At 44.8% G+C, this 23,171-nt stretch overlaps 2 protein-coding genes across 2 annotated transcripts; both read left to right on the top strand.

Annotated features, from left to right (window-relative positions):
- Window positions 1-43: 43 nt before the first annotated feature.
- On the top strand, window positions 44-11,849 carry LOC136437370 (DBH-like monooxygenase protein 1 homolog). Its single transcript, XM_066431955.1, has 14 exons — window positions 44-2,022; window positions 2,734-2,773; window positions 3,597-3,799; window positions 4,745-4,894; window positions 5,662-5,859; window positions 6,148-6,231; window positions 6,656-6,835; window positions 7,422-7,524; window positions 8,026-8,186; window positions 9,717-9,905; window positions 10,075-10,134; window positions 10,612-10,745; window positions 11,005-11,152; window positions 11,680-11,849. Exons 1-14 carry the CDS (start codon window positions 1,945-1,947, stop codon window positions 11,764-11,766), a joined length of 1,815 nt encoding a protein of 604 aa, XP_066288052.1. The 5' UTR covers window positions 44-1,944; the 3' UTR covers window positions 11,767-11,849.
- Window positions 11,850-13,018: 1,169 nt separating this feature from the next.
- Window positions 13,019-21,970, top strand: LOC136437365 (DBH-like monooxygenase protein 1 homolog). The gene is made up of 14 exons (XM_066431942.1): window positions 13,019-13,243; window positions 14,048-14,087; window positions 14,940-15,142; window positions 15,435-15,584; window positions 16,485-16,682; window positions 17,282-17,365; window positions 17,790-17,969; window positions 18,656-18,758; window positions 19,255-19,415; window positions 20,066-20,254; window positions 20,428-20,487; window positions 20,678-20,811; window positions 21,073-21,220; window positions 21,801-21,970. The coding sequence occupies exons 1-14, from the start codon at window positions 13,166-13,168 to the stop codon at window positions 21,885-21,887; spliced, it is 1,815 nt and encodes a 604-aa protein (XP_066288039.1). The 5' UTR covers window positions 13,019-13,165; the 3' UTR covers window positions 21,888-21,970.
- The last annotated feature ends 1,201 nt before the right edge of the window (window positions 21,971-23,171 follow it).

Genomic DNA, 23,171 nt, shown 5'->3' on the forward strand with positions numbered 1-23,171 from the left:
AGGGACAGGGAAACACAGTCAGCGCCAGGGACAGGCAAACACAGTCAGCATCATGGACAGGGAAGACAGTCAGCACTAGAGACAGTGAAACACAGTCAGCACCAGGGACAGGGAAACACAGTCAGTATCAGGGACAGGGAACAGAGTCAGCACAAGGGACAGGAAACACAGTCAGCACTTAGAACAATGTAATCGGGGACAGGGGAACACAGTCAGCACCAGAAACAGGGAAATACAGTCAGCACTAAGGACAGGGAAGTACAGTCAGCACTAAGGACAGGGAAACAAAGTCAGGACTAAGGACAGGGACACACAACACTAGGGACAGGGAACACAGTCGGCACTAGGGACAGGAAAACACAGTCAGCACCAGGGACAGGGAACACAGTCGGCACTAGGGACAGGAAAACACAGTCAGCACCAGGGACAGGGAAGCACAGTCAGCACCAGGGGCAGGGAAACACAGTCAGCACTAGAGACAGCGAAACACAGTCAGCACCAGGGACAGGGAAGCACAGTCAGCACCAGGGGCAGGGAAACATAGTCAGCACTAGAGACAGCGAAACACAGTCAGCATTAGGGACAGGGAAACACAGTCAGCACTGAGGACAGGGAAACACAGTAAGCACTAAGGACAGAAAAATATAATCAGGGACAAGGAAATACAGTCAGGGACAGGGAACACAATCGGTACCAGGGACAGGGAAACACAGTCAGCACTAAGGACAGTAAAAGACAATCAGTATCAGGGACAAGGAAATACAGTCAGCACCGGTGCACCAGGGACAGGGAAACACAATCCTCACCGTGCAGGGAAATATAGCACTAGTGACAGAGGAAAATCATTGTCATCACATAGCGGTTAATGCTGGGTAATTGCGTCAGAATCAAGGATAAAGAAACACAGTCAGCGTCAGGATCGGGGAAACACGGTCAGTACCAGGCACAGGAAAGCATAGCCAGCACTAGGGACAGGAAATATTAGAGACAAGGAAACACAGTCAAAAAGAGGGACAGGGAAAAACAAACCGCATCAGGGATAGGAAAACACAGTCAGTACCATCGACAGGGAACACAGTCAGCACCAGGAACAGGGAATGGCCTATCATGGCTTGTCCTTACCAAACGGAATCATGTAATGCTCAACCTAGCGGATGATCTGATTAGTACGAGACTCTCTCCCCTCTTACCTACAACGGACATTTGGGCTTCGGGGGAAGATCATGTGACGTTTTAATATTAACACAAATATCTATACTACGGAATCTGTTTGACTCTGGTTCAGTGCCAGCAAGACCGAGAGCCTGTAGGAAAGACGTTCTGCTACATCAGCGAGATGGGTCCTGATATTCACCAGCGGAAAGGTTTGGTATCTTTGTTCTGTCTTCATGGTGCATTACAGTTACCTTATATGTTAGTCACAACAAAAGCAGGTAACAACTTTTCAAAGTTATCAATGTCCATGTAACTGCAGGAATGCCATTTTGACACCAAGAGAGGAATGCTTTAGTTTTCTTTAAACGATGACAGCAACTGTTTTTCCTAACTCAAATCTGGGCTATCTGACCTGTCTAATAACGTAATACACAACCCCAAGCTAGTCTACAGAACTGCCTCAATCTTTCACAGGGTGCCTAAGTCCATGTAAACAAGTACATACATCCACATGATCATTAGGAGTCTGTGTCCACACAGCAAAGATATCTTCTGTTTGTGTTGTGACTAAATTTTGCATGAGTCATAGTTTGTAAGGATTGAAAGAGGCGGGGCTTATCTTCGACCGACTGGTTGATCAGATAAGAGTGTTTTAAAAGGGAGAGGACACGCTGAAGTCACCACAGGTCTAAGACCGCGGCAGGAGTAACAACTCAAGACTCACGTCTCTTCTGCAAGAACAACGACCCTCACGCCATACCAGCTCCGGACTACGGGACAACACGAGCAATGCGGGAAGTTTGTACCCTCCTCCTACTGCTGTGCGGCAGCACATGTCTGCTTGCCTCAGCCATACCTAAAGAAGAGGTGAGTGGTGAAATTTGAAATTCTTGTCTTTAACACTTTTACCGCCGCTGTTGGATGTTGAAACATTAATGATTTATACTAGAGTTTGTGAATGAAATATGTGAATATCAAATGGCAGTTCATGCAGCTGACATGTTCTCCACGGGAGCTATTAGAAGTCTTTGATATGAACGATCGCGAGAGAGCAGTTTGGGTGGGTTGACCACGTAAGGCCCCTGTCGTATCCATAACCGTGCCTATCCAGTTCCTTGCCCATTCAGGGTAAGGGTTAGGTTGGGCAAGGTTCTAGGTAGTCCCCGCGTATCCAAGAGCGTGCTTTTGCCCCAGGCACTATCCAGAATTGGGCCCGGGCACGGTTCTGGATAAAGCACGGTTCTCGACGCCATAGTCCCTTTTAACTAGACGGCAATCGCTGAGTGACCGTACAATGACAAAAACTGGATTTATGTGACCCTCGATTTCATAATTGGAATATGACGTAACATCTGTCGAAGCCTCTTGTGAAAAAGGGTGTAAAGGTCTGTTACGATCAAACAATGTTTTCGTACGTTTTGCTTTATCTCAGGTGATTTGTGATGTGCTTCACGATCGAAGCATGTAGGTCATTTACACATGCCATATGGTAGGTTGTTTTACTCGTCGTCATCGGTGATACTGGGCAGGCAGAAACATGCTCCATGAATAATCTGTTGTTTACCTCCCCGTCCGCAGATCCTTGGCGCTGTCAGGGACTTCCAGCACTCTAGCCATGGTACGAAACAACAAATAAGTAACAATTCTTACTCAGTAAACACAATTGAATTTTAATTCTATGTACTACTATTATTTATTTGTTTCAGGCACTCACTGACCCATAGTTAAACAATATATACACATAATCTAAGTGCATACAAAACAAGCAAACATCATATCCTATATATACAGACGTTCCAGAGGTTTGGGAAGTATGTGTTCCGATAGAATGAATCTGACTTAAGTGCAGCCTAAACGTTAACAATGGTGTTAGATGAGTGGAAAAGACGGTAAACAAAAGAATAACACTGTTTACACCATCTGGCATCGAAGGTCTCAGGTTAAAAACAAACATCTCACTGGCACTACAGGTTCTAGGTATTGAAATCAAACTTGTGCTAAATCACGTTTGTTTTAAAACAGTTGGGAATACACTACATCAATCGCATTCTATCGCAACTTAGCAATGTGGCATCGTGTGGCGCAATCGGTAGGGTGTTTCGCCCAGAACCGAGAAGTCCCGGGTTCGAAACCACTGCTATGCCCCGATGTTGTGCCCTTTGGAAAGGCATTTTACACGACTTTCCTCACTCCCCCTAGGTGTGAATGGGTACCTGACTTCGATTGGGGAAGGTCGTATTGAGGTCACTTGTTGCGACAGTTCCACAAAGTGCATGTGTGGAGCAAATACATGTATGTGTCTGTTGTGTATTGTGTGATTGTAAACCCTGCAGCAATTCAGCACTGGCTGCCATTGCACGGGTAATTTCTGACCAATAAACCAATAGCAATTTCTGACTAGTGTCATGATTTTCAATTCTTGTACTATTTATCAACATCAGACGCCGGAGATTTCACCCACCAGGCCTCTCTAGACGTGCTCGGCCGGTTCAACCTGCTGTGGAAGTTCGACAGCGAGACCATCACGTTCGAGGCGCATGTGCAGACCACGGGGTACATCGGACTCGGCTTGTCGCCCAATGGTGGCATGGAAGGATCTGACGTCATCATCGGATGGGTGAAGGACGGCCAGGCCTTTATAACGGTAAATAGTAATAACACGTCACCTGTTCATTTTCGTATTATGGGGGCACCCCCTAGTTTATTTTGGGTCTCAATTCGAGTTTGCACACCCCCAAGTCTAACGACCGTCTCTTCCAGGAAATTCTTCTGAGCCAAAACAACTGTGAATGGCAATGAAGGATATCCCTCTAGCTACAAGAAAACACGAGTTTCGGTTTCTTCAACCTTTGTAATTTTAGTAAATATAAGAGGGAAAAAGTATTTTTCCGTCAAAAATGAGGCGCAAAATTTGGCATTTTCCCGTGGAACTAAACACATCACAAAAATTTTTGACACGAAAATGACTGTTAGTGTCAGAAAGAGAAAACTCAAAGGTACAATCAAGCCCATTATAAAGAAAATCCTACCACTGTGATTTTCACAATAACCCGACGCGCGAGGTAATGCAACATGGCCAAAACAACGCAACAAAGGTCAATCTGGGTCAAAGGGGCAGTTTACCTTCAACGCGTATGGATATCCGGAAGTAAGGCTCGGATCGAAACGCAATTTCCACCCAAAACACACCGATTCATACGCTTTTCAGCCATTTTAGTATTTAATGTCAGTTCGAAGCACATTTTGAGAAATGTGAACTCAAACCCAGACCCTCGAAACCCTTTCGTCCCTTTTTTGTCGCGGACTACCATGGACCACTGTCGCGGAAGAACTGGTGCGTGCACCGTTAAATTGGATAATGTTCGAAATAGAATATGCACCATGTATATGTGTGTATAGCCAAGAAATGACTATGTTTAAATGCAACAACTTATAGTACTTTCCGACTGCTTTATCTTTGGAACGGTACGATATGGTAATGATCAACTGCCTCGTATCCGTCTGGTTAATCCGACACGTACACAGCGACCTCCACTGTATAATACTTATCATACTGCTAGAGTGTATTTGTGCAACACTTGTATCACAGGACCGTTTTGCGGAGGGGTACTTCGAGCCGCGGCTGGACGCCCACCAGGACGTGGAGCTGTTGTCCGGGTACGAGAACGGCACACACACCGTCCTCAGGTTCCGCAGGAGGCTCAGGCCGTGCGACACTGCGGAGGATAGGGAGATCACGGTAAAGCCCCCCTCTCACTGGACCCGCGGCACGCTGGCGGCGTCGCAGCGTTCTAAATTAGATTGGCGTTACCCTTGACTTTATAATGGGATTATCATTCAAAGCGTACAAGTATGACCAAAAGGACAACAAAACACACAAAGCTTAAACAGATTCGTTTTTGGTCGATGAAATTCGTTGAGGGCTTTGTCAATTCGATCGGCCGCAGCGACGCCGCCAGTGTGCCACGGGTCCAGTGAGAGCGGGGCTTAAGGCTTATGTCAGTCTCATACAGAAACGTATTGATATAGATCCTAATGTCAACTGACCGCATATTGTCTGCATATCTATCGTATACGAAGAGTAGAACCCGTTCCCACAGTAGAGACATTCTCACCAGGCGGATTACCATACACTGTTTACTGTGTTTCTTTTCCCGTCTCCAAACTTTTATTTGTTTACCAGAAAACCACTAGCCTGTTTTTCTTCATTTTCCGATGAAGCAGGTTTGACAGAACATATAGACATGTCAGGGACATAGAAACCCAGTCAGTACTAAGGACAGTGAAACACAGTCAGCACTAGGGACAATGAAACACAGTCAGCACTAGGGACAGGGAAACACAGTCAGCACTAGGGACAGGGAACCCAATCAGCATCAGGGACATGTCTACATACACCAAAGCTATATCAAAAGAGGATAGGTGCGCAAGCTTAGTATCCCAAGGAATCATCCAGATACTAGAACGTTAATGTAAAAACCGTTTCACTGACTTCGTCCCGAATAGGAAGACACACAGCGCGTTATCTGGTCCTTTAACGACCACGACCCCGTGGACCATGGCCATGTCGGACAGAACGGACCACATGTGCTGTACCACGGCAGGAACCGCGGGACTAAGAGCATCATCCTGCTGCAGAAGAACCCACCAAGCCTCGACATACAGGACAGCAATATCCTAACCATGGAACTGACCAGCCAGAATGTAAGTACATGTCCCTATGCGAGTACTTGTATACTTGATATGCATCTCCTTTTAGCGAGAGCAAAGCAACAAACTTAACTGATTTTCATTGATGTATCCGGATTGTGGATGAGCTTTCCAATGTGAATAGTGAAACACTAGGGAAAACTTGCTGCTGAAAAACAACTTTCTAAAAAACAATTTGTGTCTTAAAATTAACTTGCTGAAAATGGCTTGAATGTCACGTTATTAAGTGGTATAGCTTAGTCATTTGTACCTGACCCATCTTATTGACAAACATGTGTACAGGTTCTGGTTCCTGCGAAGGAGACGACGTACTGGTGTAACACCTTGCGGCTGCCAACATTGGATAGAAAGCATCATCTTGTCAAGGTGATCCATGAACTTGCACCGTTTTGAATACTATGATTTTGTTACACTTAACCCCAAAACAGTCAAAACTTGTCTTTCATGACATGTATTTATGACGTCATTCACGTGACTTTATTGGCTGGAACCGTATAAATAGGGTATTCCCATAAAACTCAAAGGTATGCAACAAATTCTTTACGGAAATGGTGACTAACAGAATACTAGTGTCTGCCAAGAGTTCTATTGTCAATAGCAACAGCAATGACGTCACAACGACGTCTCAAAATTATGTCATATATCTTTTAGCTATCCGCCATCTTGGGTCCACCATCTTGAATTTTCAAAAAATGCAATTTTTTTAGCAAAAGAAAACACACAATGAAACCTAATGAAAATAGACTAGACGTAGAACATCTTTACTCATTACGTGCTTTCCGTTTGTCAGATCGAACCGATCATTCAGCCGGGTCACGAGTCTCTGGTTCACCATGTTGTCGTGTACCAGTGCAAGTTGGGACAGGTCCCTCCGATGTTGGACGGGGGTCATGAGTGCTACCATCCCAACATGCCGGAAGAATGGAACCTCTGCAAATCCATCATGACTGCCTGGGCGATTGGAGGACAGGTTAGTGACAGTTAGACAAGCGAGTCAATTTTAGAATGCTATACACCAGCTCAGTTGTGTAGACCGTTAGACCATGAGATCACATAAATTGTCTTAACGTTACCATCAAAGCAACCATATCCGCAAGGCTGATAAGATCACCTTTCCACCAGACGGCGTTCGCTGAGTGACCGTTCAGCGACCTAAAATATAATGTGTATGAAGTATTTAAAAGACAACAAAAAGGTTCGTTCTTGATAGGTATATACATCAACGAATGTTTGGAAATTAGAACAAGCCATGTATAAGTATACGACATGTACATGTATGTATGTATGTATGTATGTAGAGATCTTACGAAAGTCGCTGTACTTTGTTGTGTCAATAAAGATTGTTGTTGTTGCTGTTGTTGTTGTTGTTTTTATTGCCGTTGTGATTCGATGAGCGATCTTTGATCAAACAGTGATCACAGAGCGGTCGCAGCATTTAGGAAATCGGTGTCAATGGAAATGTTGGCGGCACAGGGATCAGGAAATACCGTAAAATATTGTTCTATCAGCCTTCCAAACTGCACAGCTTACCAAAATGCACTCCAATGTCTCCGTAGGGTTTCACCTACCCAGACCACGTGGGCTTCTCTCTTGGGACAGACGATGATCCGGATTACGTCATGATGGAAATGCACTATGACAACCCGAAACGGATCAGTGGTAAGTCACTCGTTGTAAGGACAAACGTAATAGATCTTGTGCTCATGAAACAAACACCCCTCCCCCCCCCTTTTCTTACCTCCAAATAATAAGGAGGCTTTTATCGGGTATGGGGTGAAAGAAACAGAATAAGGACCTCGCATATTTAATGATATCAGAATTCGCGAATCTACATTCAGTCAGGGACGGCATTGATCAAGATTTGAAATAAACACTATTCGATTTAGCCGATCGGGATTCACACCCACTCAGAGTCGGATACGGATTGTTTATACTATAGTACAAGGATACACGAATCTGGATCAACCCCGTACCAGTAAATCCAGATTCCCGAATCCTGGTACATGGTATGAAGGGGGTCAAGTTCTCGAGCTCGTTACGGTTTAGTCTTACCTGTAGGTCTTACCAGTTCATATATACACTGAGGACTTAAGGCCCACTGTTCAGGTCACACTGGGCTTAAAGCAACAACTGCAATATACTTTAATGTCCTTGCAACAGGTGAACGGGACAGTTCTGGGCTGAGGTTCTACTACACGCCCAATGTGAGGCAGTACGACGCTGGTGTACTTGACATCGGAGTTAACTCCGCTACAACGCACGTCATCCCTCCCGGGGCCGAGAGTTTCGACACCACCAGCTTCTGTTTCGGTCTAGACCCGGTAAGGATACACAATGAACAATATCTTTTCTTAGATAGTGACAAGTGTTCATTGTCCATTTTAGGTTTCCAACAATGTCAGCTTTGGCGACTTTGAAACTGAACCAAAAGTCTCCAATGTTGTTCCTCAATGCGACCTGATTAATGCTGATTGTTGAGAATTTTGAAGTTGAAAATACTCTACACGTCTTTTTCACAATATCTTTCAGAAATCAGGCTACTCCTTTCATTTAGTTCATTCACCTCCTTCATTCACATACTTCATTCAGTCAGCACCAGGGACACGGAAACATAGTCGGCGCCAGGGACACGGAAACATAGTCGGCACCAGGGACAGGGAAACTTAGTCAGCGCCAGGGACAGGGAAACATAGTCAGCACCTGGGACAGGGAAACACAGTCAGCACCAGGGACAGGGAAACATAGTCAGCACCAGCTACAGGGAAACTTAGTCGGCACCAGGGACATGGAAACATAGTCAGGGACAGGGAAACATAGTAAGCACCAGGGACAGGGAAACATAGTCAGCGCCAGGGACACGGAAACATAGTCGGCACCAGGGACAGTGAAACACAGTCAGCACCAGGGACAGGGAAACATAGTCAGCACCAGCTACAGGGAAACTTAGTCGGCACCAGGGACAGGGAAACATAGTCGGCACCAGGGACAGGGAAACATAGCCGACACCAGGGACAGGGAAACATAGTCAGCACCAGGGACAGGGAAACATAGTCGGCGCCAGGGACAGGGAAACATAGTCAGCACCAGGGACACGGAAACATAGTCGGCACCAGGGACAGGGAAACACAGTCGGCACAAGGGACAGGGAAACATAGTCGGCGCCAGGGACAGGGAAACATAGTCAGCACCAGGGACAGGGAAACACAGTCAGCACCAGCTACAGGGAAACTTAGTCGGCACCAGGGACAGGGAAACACAGTCGTCACCAGGGACACGGAAACATAGTCGGCACCAGGGACAGGGAAACATAGTCATCGCCAGGGACAGGGAAACATAGTCGGCATCAGGTACAGGGAAACATAGTCGGCGCCAGGGACAGGGAATCATAGTCAGCACCAGGGACAGGGAAACATAGCCGACACCAGGAACAGGGAAACGCAGTCAGCACCAGGGACAGGGAAGCATAGTCAGCGCCAGGGACAGGGAAACGTAGTCAGCACCAGGGACACGGAAACATAGTCGGCGCCAGGGACAGGGAAACACAGTCAGCACCAGGGACAGGGAAACACAGTCAGCACCAGGGACAGGGAAACACAGTCAGCACCAGGGACAGGGAAACACAGTCAGCACCAGGGACAGGGAAACACAGTCAGCACCAGGGACAGGGAAACACAGTCAGCACCAGGGACAGGGAAACACAGTCAGCACCAGGGACAGGGAAACACAGTCAGCACCAGGGACAGGGAAATATAGTCAGCACCAGGGACAAGGAAGCACAGTCAGCACCAAGGACAGGGAAACACAGTCAGCTACTCATTTCATTTACTTCATTCCTTCGTACCGTACAACAGTACCTGCAGGAGCTTGGCCAGCCCATCAAAGTGTTCGCCTCCATGCCCCACTCTCATCTGGCCGGGACAGCCGTACGAACTAAGCTGGTCAGGAACGGCGTGCTGCAGTCTTACGTCGGACGGGACGAGACGTACGACTTCGATCTGCAGGAGATCCGACTCCTCGATCCGGAGGTCGTCGTGAAAGAGGTAAAGGAAGAAGTCGCCACTTATGTCATTGTGGCTGTTCACTTGTAACATTTCTGCCGGTGCTTGAGGTTAAAAAATATAAGCCTTTCTTACTTCATGTGACTAACTTCAAAGTCTAGATCCTAGACATGTACATTGTTCACAGTTTTTTCTATGTTTCATCCTATAGGGTGACCTACTCATCACTGAATGTACCTACAAGACCACCGATAGGACGCAGGTCACGCTGGTAAGTTGTAGATCGAAGCAAAAATAAATAAAAAATAGTTTTGTATTGCAGCTATTGTCATCAAAATACAAAGCGGCGAATTTGCCTTTGGGAGTATCATAATATTGTATACTTGATTCCGTGACGTCGGCGTGGCGTAACGGTTACAGCGTTGGACTCAGGTCCAGAAGGTCCCGGGTTCGATGCTCACCATGCCCCGACGTTGTGCCCTTGGGATAGGCACTTTACACGAACTTCCCCGTCGGTGGAGTGACGCCGAGCCATTTTGGCTCATCTGTCAAAATGTGTTCCCAAAACACACTAAAATGTGTGCCAAAACACACAACGGATTTGGTGCCCCGAAATGCCAACAAACATCTACACATTGACATTCACCAAGAGCCGTTATAATATATCATTATTATTATCATACTTCATTCACAACTCTGCAGCTATTTATTAATTCTTACGATCAAACTGCTACTTCCTAAACTGTAGGGAGGATTGGGTTCTCGGGAAGAGATGTGCATCAACTTCATTCAGTACTACCCGCGGATCAAGCTGTCACGTTGTTACACCGCGCTCGACATCAATCAACAGGCAACGTTCTTTGGTATCTACTATGCCCACTGGTACGTACAAAACTAGTACTGTTAATCTAACACGTGTGTTTTGTCTGCATCAACATTGGACCATCAAGAGATCTTATGAAAACACAGTCAAAAATTGTAATAGATTCCAAGAAATATAAACACCATAACGGACTGGTAAAGTCATCTTTGATCCAAATGTAGCAATGTGTTGATATATCAAGATAATTATGTATCAAATTATCAATGATAGTGAGTGTATAAGCATTATATGATGAATATGTTTGTCTTATTATCGTAGGGAGTATCCGTTCCCGATCTACTACCCGGCCAACCTGGTTAACCAGACCGTGATTGACGTCATCAACCAGCACCCATGGACCAATGAGGAGGCTGAACGTTTCGAACAACACGTTCGTAACGGTCAGGTGTATTCATACAACATTCCGGTGAGTTATACATCACAGATATAATCTAACAATGGCAGATGCCCACTGCAAAAATACTACGAACTAATTTGCAAGACTGTCAAACTTACTAGTACTACGGTCCCGTTTCCGATCCGGGGCCCGGCCGGGCAGGTTGTGTGAACGAAAAATATGATGTAAAAGACAACAAAAGACACAAAACGTTAAAAAATACTCCTACCCACATATTGTGCAATTTCTTTATGTGCATTTGTTATTTTTCGTTTTCGCAAACAGCCCGGCCGGGCCTCGGATTGGAAATGGGACCGAAGCATAAAACAGTAACGTTAGTTGAATCTTACAAGCAGGCACAAATTGAAGAAGCAAGATGATACAGAGTATATGACACGGAGTACTGACGCTCCTTTCTATTCAACAAATTGCAAGTAAGCACTTATCAAAATGTTTTATAAAAATGACGACCATCACTTCATTGATTGAATGACGTATCTGTGAGGCATTTAAAAAGTTCTAGTTATATGGCGTGTAATACTGTTGTTTACCGCTAGGATGAGGCAAATGATTACCAGCTGATTGACCAGCCTGCTGACCCCACCGTACCGGATGACAACTCCGTCTCCATCCCAGGATGCTGAGCTGATGTTGTCGTTCCCAGGACACACAGCGATCGCAACCCGATCGATTTTCATCGTCAATAAAGTAGCTAGATTATGATTGATGTGTGTGCTGAGTCTTAATACATAACTCTTTTGGTAGCTAAAATATAATCGCACCATAGCCGTGCAATAAAGGACATGAATGGAAGATCTATGATGATACAAGTATTGCCCTACCTCCACAAGTTTGTAACCCACTGAAGAAAGTTTGATGTTTAGCTATAGAGACAATTTCTTGTCGCAACAGAAGAAAGTGGTCCAGTCTGACTTCCGCACGTGCTGTCATATTGGTATAGGTCGCTATGTGACGCTGTTGGACTGGGAAATGGGAAGGCATACGCTACAGGGAGCTCTCTTGAGGTAAATACATGTAATGCACATTTGTGTTGGAACTGAGCATCTGTTACACCGCGCTAGAAATCAACCAACAGGCAACCTTTTTCGGTTTCTATTATGCCGGCTGGTAAGTACAAAACTAGTATCGTTTGCATCATACTGGTGCTATTGTCTGCATTATGAATGAACCGTTAGAAATATAACATTTGTTAGATCAGACACAGTCCATGAATGAAGGCAAGAAAACGATTATCACCAGGCACCAGGAACAGTAACATTGCAAGGACATGCAAATACAGTCAGCACCAGGGACAGAAAAACAAATCAGCACCGAGGACAGGGTAACATAATTTGCATAAGGAACAGAGAAACACAATACGGTCAGCACAAGGAACAGGGCAATACAGTCCCAGTGACAGGGAAACTCAGTCAGCACCAGGGACAGGCAAGCATATTCAGCAACAAGGAAATGTTTGGTCTCTTCTACAATCATGATGCATTGCAGTTCGTTGATATATCATTGTGTTTGTCAAGACAAAAACAGATAGCAACTCTTAAAACATGTAGCTGCAGGAACGTTATTTTGACACAAAGAGAGGAAAGTTTTGGTTTTCTTTGAACGATGACAGTAACGATGACAGTTTTTTTCCTAACTCAAATCTGGTCAACCTGGGCTGTCTAATAACGTCAAGCCCAACCCCAAGCTAGTCTACAATACTGCCTCAGTCTACCCCAAGGTGCCTAAGTCCATGTAAACAATTACCTACATCCACATGATCATAAGCTCACACAGCAAAGATATCTTCTGTTTGTGTTGTGACTAAAATTTGCATGAGTCATAGTTTGTAAGGATTGAAGGAGGCGGGGCTTACATTCGACCGACTGGTTAATCAGATAAGGGTGTTTTAAAAGGGAGAGGACACTCTGAAGTCACCACAGGACTAAGATCGCGGCAGGAGTAACAACTCAAGATTCGCGTCTCTTCTGCAAGAACAAAGACCCTCACGCCATACCAGCTCCGGACTACGGGACAACACGAGCAATGCGGGGAGTTTGTACCCTCCTCCTGCTGTTGTGTGGCAGTACATGTCTGCTTGCCTCAGCCATACCCAAAGAAGAGGTGAGTGGGACGATTTGAGATTGTTGTCTTTCACACTTTTACCCCTGCTGGATGTTGAAACATTTATGATAATACCAGAGTTTTTTTAATTAAATATGTGACTATCAAATGGCAGTTCATGCAGCTCACATGTTGTCCGCGGGAGATATCAAAAGTCGTTGATATGAACGATCGCGCGAGAGCAGTTTGAGCGGCTGGTTGAACACGTAAGGCCCCTGTCGTATCCATAACCGTGCCTATCCCGTTCCTTGCCCGTTTAGGGTAAGGGTTAGGTTGGGCAAGGTTCTGAATAGTCCCCGCGTATCCAAGAACGTTCTTTTGCCCCAGGCACTATCCAGAACTGAGCCTAGACACGGTTCTGGATAAAGCACGGTTCTGGACGCCACAGTCCCTTTTAACCAGACGGCAATCGCTGAGCGACCATACAATGACAAAAACCGGATTTATGTGACCCTTGATTTCATAATTGGAATATGATGCACTATGTTGAATTATCATAATTTAAAACACAACAAAACACAATTAAAGTTTAAAAATGAGTTCTTTATTTATGAATTTCGTTGAGCGATCTGTAAAATGTAAGGTCAAACAGCTGTCGAAGCCTCTAGTGGAAGAGGGTGTAAAGGTCAATGTTTTCGTACGTTTTGCTTTATCTCAAGTGATTCGTGATGTACTTCACGATCGAAGTATGTAGGCCATTTACACATGCCATATGGTAGGTTGTTTTACTCGTCGTCATTGGTGATACTGGGCAGGCAGAAACATGCGCCATGAATAATCTGTTGTTTACCTCCCCGGCCGCAGATCCTTGGCGCTGTCAGGGACTTCCAGCACTCTAGCCATGGTAAGAAACAACAAAAATGTAACAATTCTTTCATAGTAAACACCAATTGAATTTTAATTCTATGTACTATTATTATTTATTTGTTTCAGGCACTCACTGACCCATAGTCAAAAATATATACACATAATCTAAGTGCATACAAAACAAGCAAACATCATATCCTATATATACAGACGTTCCAGAGGTTTGGGAAGTATGTGTTCCGATAGAATGAATCTGACTTAAGTACAGCCTAAACGTTAACAATGGTGTTAGATGAGTGGAAAAGACGGTAAACATAAGAATAACACTGCATGTTTACGCCATCTGCCATAGAACGTATCATGTTAAAAACAAACATCTCACTGGCACTACAGGTTCTAGGTATTGAAATCAAACTTGTTTTAAATCACGTTTGTTTTAAAACAGTTGGGAATACACTAAATCAATCGCAATCTATCGCAACTCAGCAATGTGGCATCGTGTGGCGCAATCGGTAGGGTGTTTCGCCCAGAGCCGAAAAGTTCGAAACCACTGCTATGCCCGATGTTGTGCCCTTGGGAATGGCACTGAAAATGACTTTCCTCAATCTACCCAGGTGTGAATGGGTACCTGACTTCGGTTGGGGAAGGTCGTCTTGAGGTCACTTGCTGGCGCCGAATGGCAGCCTCCCAGACCCTTGCGACAGTTCCACAAAGTGCAAGTGTGGAGCAAATATGTATCTGTTGTGTATTATGTGTAAATTATTGTAAATCCTGCAGCGATTCAGCACTGGCTGCCATTGCACGGGTAGTTTCTGGCCAATAAACCAATAGCAATTTCTGACTAGTGTCATGTTTTTCATTTCTTGTGCTATTTATTCATCAACCACAGACGGCGGAGATTTCACCCACCAGGCCTCTCTAGACGTGCTCGGCCGGTTCAACCTGCTGTGGAAGTTCGACAGGGAGACCATCACGTTCGAGGCGCATGTGCAGACCACGGGGTACATCGGACTCGGCTTGTCGCCCAATGGTGGCATGGAAGGATCTGACGTCATCATCGGATGGGTGAAGGACGGTCAGGCCTTTATAACGGTAAATAGTTTTAACTAGTCACCTGTACACATTTTAGTATTATATCAATTAATATTCAAATAAGAATATGTACCATGCATATGTATGTATGCCGATAAATGACTATGTTTAAATGCAACAACTTATAGTACTTTCCGACTGTTTTTATCTTTGGAACGGTACGATATGCTAATGATCAACTACCTCGTATCCGTCTGGTTAATCCGACACATACACAGCGACCGCCACTGTATGGTACTTATCATACTGCTAGAGTGTATTGTTGAACATTTGTGCAACCCTTGTATCACAGGACCGTTTTGCGGAGGGGTACTTCGAGCCGCGGCTGGACGCCCACCAGGACGTGGAGCTGTTGTCCGGGTACGAGAACGGCACACACACCGTCCTCAGGTTCCGCAGGAGGCTCAGGCCGTGCGACACTGCGGAGGACAGGGAGATCACGGTAAGGATTACCACACACCATTTTACTTTGTTTGACTAAATTCCCTCCAAATTTTATTGGTAGTAGTTCAAAGAGTATTTCAAAATTCTGTGATTTACGTTTCCATTAGCATTATAACGTAGCATGATAAAAGATATTTATGTCAAACAGGCTACATGACGGACAACACAGAAAAACATATTTAAACACAAGTTGAACATACATATAACTTAATGTTAAGACACACGCTGAGCGACCGTGCAGCGACCAAAATTGAATTTTTTTCCCCTTGATTTCATAATTCAGTTATGATGCAAGAGGTAAAGGTATGACTTAAAATGAAACAGAGCCAAAACGTTTTAAAAAATCATTCTTTATCTCTGAAATTCGTTGAATGATCTGTGAAATTTTTGGTCGCTCATAAAAGTTGCTGACATTTGAGATTTTGGTCGCGCAGAGAGCGCGCAAGGGTCGCCGGAGAGATTTGCACGTTTTTCGGGGGTTCGGCGCTCTCACAGCGCTCTGGCCAATTCTAGGTCGCAGCGAGAGCGTGGCGGGAGCGCCGTCCAAGTGGAATGGGGGTATAAGAACGCGCAAAGGTCGCCGTAGAGATTCCACTTGTCAATGAGCACATTTTCCAGGAGTTCGGCGCTCTCACAGCGCTCTGGCCAATTCTAGGTCGCAGCGAGAGCGCCGTCCAAGTGGAATGGGGGTATAAGAACGCGCAAGGGTCGCCGTAGAGATTCCACTTGTCAATGAGCACATTTTCCAGGAGTTCGGCGCTCACAGCGATCTGGACAACTTTAGGTCGCCGTGAGATCTCCGTGAATTCGCCGTCCCAGTGGAATAGGGGCCTACGGAAATCATGTAGATACTAGAATGTTAAGGTAAGAACCGTTTCGCTGCCTTCGTCCCGAATAGGAAGACACCCAGCGAGTCATCTGGTCCTTTAACGACCTCGACCCCGTGGACCATGGTCATGTCGGACAGAACGGACCACATGTGCTGTACCACGGCAGGAACCGCGGGACTAAGAGCATCATCCTGTTGCAGAAGAACCCACCAAGCCTCGACATACAGGACAGCAATATCCTAACCATGGAACTGACCAGCCAGAATGTAAGTACATGTCTCTTTGCGAGTACTTGTATAAAATAAAGGAAAGTGATTTCGAACCAGTTTAGCTCAAACGAACTCAATGAACAGATCTAAATGGGTTAATCTTCCACTGGTCGTGACAGAGAAGGCAGGCGCTATGTACAGTATTTAAAGGGTTCATTGTACCGGGGAAATTCCCCTAGCTCTTTCGACAAGCACAATGAACAGTGGACCACGGCTTAACGTCCCGTCCTAAGGACTGCGACCCTTTCCGGTAGCGGATCGAACCCGGGACTTCTAGTTCCAGAGCCAAGATCGCTAACCCCTAGGCTACGCACGCTACCTAATACTTGATATGCATCTCCTTTTAGCGAGAGCAAAGCAACAAACTTAACTGATTTTCATTGATGTCTCCGGACTGTGGATGAACTTCCCGATGTGAATAGTGAAACACTAGGGAAAACTTGCTGAAAAACAACTTGCTGCTGAAAAACAATTTGCTCAAAAACAATTTGTGTCTGAAAAATAACTTGCCGAAAATGGCTAGAATATCACGTTATAAATTTGAATTATCTTAGTCGTTTGTACCTGATCCATCGTATTGATATACACGTGTACAGGTTCTGGTCCCTGCGAAGGAGACGACGTACTGGTGTAACACCTTGCGGCTGCCAACGTTGGACAGAAAGCATCATGTTGTCAAGGTGATCCATGAACTTGCACTGCAGTCCACCAATACAGTCCATACTTGTCTTTCATGACATGTATTTATGACGTCATTCACGTGACTTTATTGGCTGGAACCGTATAAATAGGGTATTCCCATAAAACTCAAAGGTATGCAACAACTTCTTAACAGAAATGGTGACTAACAGAATATAAGTGTCTGCTAAGGCTTGTGTTGTCAACAGCAACAGCAATGACGTCACAATGACGTCTTAAAATTATGTCATATATCTTTTAGCTATCCGCCATCTTGGGTCCGCCATCTATCCGCCATCTTGGGTCCGCCATCTTGAATTTTCAAAAAATGCAATTTTTTTAGCAAAAAAAAAAAATACAAAATGAAACTTGATGAAAATATAGACATAGAATATCTTTACTCATTACGTGTTTTTCGTTTGTCAGATCGAACCGATCATCCAGCCAGGTCACGAGTCTCTTGTTCACCATATCCTCGTGTACCAGTGCAAGTTGGGACAGGTCCCTCCGATGTTGGACGGGGGTCATGAGTGCTACCATCCCAACATGCCGGAAGAATGGAACCAATGCAAATCCATCATGACTGCCTGGGCAATCGGAGGAAAGGTTAGTGACGGTTACATAAGTGAGCCAATCTTAGTTGAATCCTATACATTAGCCCACTTGTGTAGACCGTTAGACCATGAGGTCACCTTGTCCTAACTTTACCATCAAAGCAACTAAATCCGCAAGGCTGATAAGATCACCTTTCTACCAGACGGAGATCACTGAGTCACCGTTTAGCGACTAAAATATAATGCGTATGATGTGCAAGGTATAAGGTATTTAACGTTAAAAGACAACAAAAATGTTCGTTCTTGATAGATTTATACATCAACGAATGTTTGGACATTAGAACAAGCAATGTATAAGTATACGACACGTTACATTTCAATATGTTGCTCTCTCCCATATGATTGAACTCATTTCTATGCACTTATTTGCATGTATGTATGTGTATGTATGTATGTGTATGTATGTATGTCTGTATGTATGTATAGATCTTACAAAAGTCGCTGTACTTTCGTTGTGTCAATAAAGATTGTTTTTTGTTTGTTTTTTGTTGTTGTTGTGATTCGTTCGATGAGTGATCTTTGCTCAAACAGTGATCACAGAGCGGTCGCAGCATTTAGGGGGAAATCGGTGTCAATGGAAATGTTGGCGGCACAGGGATCAGAAAATACCGTAAAATATTGTTCTATCAGCCTTCCAAACTGCACAGCTTACCAAAATGCACTCCAATGTCTCCGTAGGGTTTCACCTATCCCGACCACGTGGGCTTCTCTCTTGGGACAGACGATGACCCGGATTACGTTATGATGGAAATGCACTATGACAACCCGAAACGGATCAGTGGTAAGTCACTCGTTGTAAGGACAATCGTAGCAGATCTTGTGCTCATGAAACAAACACGCGTCTTGTCTTGATGTTGTGCCCCCCCTTCTTTTTACCCCAAAATGATATGGAGAAATTTATCGGGAATGAGGTGAAAGAAACAAAATAAGGAGCTCGTTTATACCAGAATTCGAGAATCTACATTCACTCAGGGACGGCATTGATCCAGATTTGAAATAAGACCTATTCGATTTGGCCGATCGGGATTCACCCCCACTTGGGGCCTGATTTGGATTTTTCATAGTAGGATACACGAATCTGGATCAACCCGTGCCATGGTAAATCCAGATTCCCGAATCATAGTATGAAGAGGGTCAAGTTCTCGAGTTCGTTGGGGTCTAGTCTCACGTGCACCTGTAGGTCATACCAGTTCAAACATACACTCGGGGCATACGGCCCACTGGTCAGGTCACACTGGGCTTAAAGGAACAACTGCAATATACTTTAACACCAACAGGTGAACGGGACAGTTCCGGACTGAGGTTCTACTACACGCCCAATGTGAGGCAGTACGACGCTGGTGTACTTGACATCGGAGTTACCTCCACTCAATCGCACGTCATCCCTCCCGGGGCCGAGAGTTTCGACACCACCGGCTTCTGTTTCGGTCTAGACCCGGTAAGGAGGCACAATGGACAATACATTAAAAAGTGACAGGAGTTCATTGCACATTTTAGGTTTCCAACAATATCAGCTTTGGCGACTTTGAAACTAGACCAAGGTCACTAGTGGTGTTCCCCAATGTAAAACTGATTAATGCCGATCGTTGAAAATTTTGAAGTTGAAAATACTATACGTCTTTTTTTACAATATCTTTCAGAAATCAAGCTACTCTTTTCATTTACTTCATTCACCAGCTTCATTCACATACTTCATTCAGTCGGCACCAGGAACAGGGAAACAAAGTCGGCACCAGGGACAGGGAAACATAGTCAGTGCCAGGGACAGGGAAACATAGTCGGCACCAGGGACAGGGAAACATAGTCGGCGCCAGGGACAGGGAAACACAGTCAGCACCAGGGACAGGGAAACCTTGTCGGCACCAGGGATAGGGAAACATAGTCGGCACCAGGGACAGGGAAACATAGTCAGCGCCAGGGACACGGAAACATTGTCAGCACCAGGGACAGGGAAACATAGTCGGCGCCAGGGACAGGGAAACACAGTCAGTACCAGGGACAAGGAAACACAGTCAGCACCAGGGACAGCAATGGAAACACAGTCAGCTACTCATCTAACTTAATTAAATCCCTCGTACCGTACAACAGTACCTGCAGGAGCTAGGCCAGCCCATCCACGTGTTCGCCTCCATGCCCCACTCTCATCTGGCCGGGACAGCCGTACGAACTAAGCTGGTCAGGAACGGCGTGATGCAGTCTTACGTCGGACGGGACGAGACGTACGACTTCGATCTGCAGGAGATCCGACTCCTCGATCCGGAGGTCGTCGTGAAAGAGGTAAAGGAAGAAGTCGCCTCTTCTGTCATTGTGGCTGTTCACTTGTAACATTTCTGCCGGTGCTTGAGGTTAAAAAAATACAGGCCTTTCTTACTTCATGTAACTAACTTTAAAGTCTAGATCCTAGACATGTACATCCTTCAAAGGTTTTTTTTCTATGTTTTATCCTATAGGGTGACCTACTCATCACGGAATGCACCTACAAGACCACCGATAGGACGCAGGTCACGGTGGTAAGTTGTAGATCGAAGCACAAATGAATAAAAAAATAGTTTTGTTTTGCAGCCATTGTCATCAAAATACAAAGTGACGAATTTGCATCTGGGTGTATCACCATATGTATCATCATATAGTATACTTCATTTGCAACCGGACAGCTAATGATTAATTCTTACGATCAAACTGCTACTTCCTGAACTGCAGGGAGGTTTGGGTTCCAGGGAAGAGATGTGCATCAACTTCATTCAGTACTACCCGCGGATCAAACTGAGCATCTGTTACTCCCAGCTGGAAATCAATCAACAGGCAACCTTCTTTGGTATCTACTATGCCGGCTGGTACGTATAAGACTAGTACTGTTCATCTAACACGTGTGTTTTGTCTGCATCAACATTGGACCATGCATCAAGAGATGTAACATTTTATAAAACCACAGTCAAAAGTTGTAATAAATTCCAAAAAATATAAACATCATAACGGACTGGTAAAGTCATCTTTGATTCAAATGTAGCAATGTGTTGATAATTATGTATCAATGATAGTGAGTCTATGTGCATTATATGAAGAATATCAAAGACGTTTGTCGTTTATTATCTTAGGGAGTATCCGTTCCCGATCTACTACCCGGCCAGCATGGTTAACCAGACCGTGATTGACGTCATCAATCAGCACCCATGGACCAATGAGGAGGCTGAACGTTTCGAACAACACGTTCGTAACGGTCAGGTGATGTCATACAACTTTCCGGTGAGTTCTACATCACAGATATGATTAAATCTAACATTGGTAGACGCCCATTGCACAAATACTACGTTCTAATTGGCAAGATTGTAAAACTTACTAGTGCTACGGTCCCGTTTCCGATCCGGGGCCCGGCCGGGCAGGTTGTGTGAACGAAAAATATAATATAAAAGACAACAAATGACGCAAAACGTTAAAAAATACTCCTACCCACATATTGTGTAATTTCTTGATGTGCATTTGTTATTTTTCGTTTTCGCAAACAGCCCGGCAGGGCCCCGTATTGGAAATGGGACCGAAGCATAAAACAGTAACGTTAGTTGAATCTTACAAGCAAATTCATTTTTCCTTTTACCACGTGTTGTGTACTTGTTTCTGCTTGGATGCACAAATTGAAGAAACAAGATTACACAGAGTATATGACACGGAGTACTGACGCTCTTTTCTTTCCAACTAATTTCAAGTAAGCATTTATCAAAATGTTTTCTAAAGATGACGACCATTATTTCATTGATTGAATGACGTATCTGTGAGGTATTTAAAAACATCTAGTTATATGGCGTGTAATACTGTTGTTTACCGCTAGGATGAGGCAAATGATTACCAGCTGATTGACCAGCCTGCTGACCCCACCGTACCGGATGACAACTCCGTCTCCATCCCAGGATGCTGAGCTGATGTTGTCGTTCCCAGAACACACAGCGATCGCAACCCGATCGATTTTCATCGTCAATAAAGTAGCTAGATTATGATTAATGTGTGTGCTGAGTCTGAATACGTCACTCTTTTGGTAGCCAAAATATAATCGCACCATAGCCGTGCAATAAAGGACATGAATGGAAGATCTATGATGATACAAATATTTCCCTACTTCCACAAGTTTGTAACCCAGTGAAGAAAGTTTGATTTTTAGTTATAGAGGCAATTTCTTGTCGCAAGGAATTTGTCCAGTCTGACTGCCGCACGTGCTGTCATATTGGTATAGGTCGCTATGTGACGCTGTTGGACTGCGAAATAGGAAGGCATACACTTCGGGGAGCTCTCTTGAGGTAGATACATGTAATGCACTTTTGTGTTCGAATGTAAGGCAAGAAAACAATCATCACCAGGCACCAGGAACAGTACTGCTGCAAGGACATGCAAAAACAGTCAGCACCAGGGACAGAAAATCACTGTCAGCACCAGGGACAGAAAAACAAATCAGTACTGAGGACAGGGTAATACAATTAGCACAAGGAACAGGGAAACACCATACAATCAGCATAAGGAACAGGAAAGCACAGTCAACACCAGGGACGGGAAACTTAGTCAGAACCAGGGACAGGGAAACACAGTCAGCACCAGGGACAGGGAAACACAGTCAGCACCAGGGGCAGGGAAACACAGTCAGCACCAGGGACAGGGAAACACAGTCAGCACCAGGGACAGGGATACACAGTCAGCATCAGGGACGGGAAACACAGTCAGGGACAGGGAAACACAGTCAGCACCAGGGACAGGCAAACACAGTCAGCACCAGGGACAGGGATACACAGTCAGCATCAGGGACGGGGAACACAGTCAGCACTAGGAAGAGGCAATATCCTTACCAAACGTAATTATGTGATGCTCGACCTATCGGACGATCTGATTGGTACAAGGGTCCTTCTACTCTTACCTTCAACAGACATTTTGGTTTCTGAAACTGAAATTCTGAAGAAAATCATGTAAGGTTCTAAGAATAACATGCGGTCACGACACGACGTGACATATAAAGTCTCTGTCTCTGTTTCACTTATCATCTTCGCCAAGAAGATAATGTTTTGGGTAGCGTTTGTGTATGTGTATGTGTATGTGTGCATGTAATTGAACAGCATAACTCGAGAAGGTCTGGATAAATTGTCTTAATATTTGATAGATGGGTAGGTCTTGATGACACCTGAAAATGATTAGATTTTGGGCCCCCTAGCAGCTTGTT

Source organism: Branchiostoma lanceolatum, chromosome 1 (assembly GCF_035083965.1).
Source record: "Branchiostoma lanceolatum isolate klBraLanc5 chromosome 1, klBraLanc5.hap2, whole genome shotgun sequence".
NCBI lineage: Eukaryota > Metazoa > Chordata > Leptocardii > Amphioxiformes > Branchiostomatidae > Branchiostoma > Branchiostoma lanceolatum.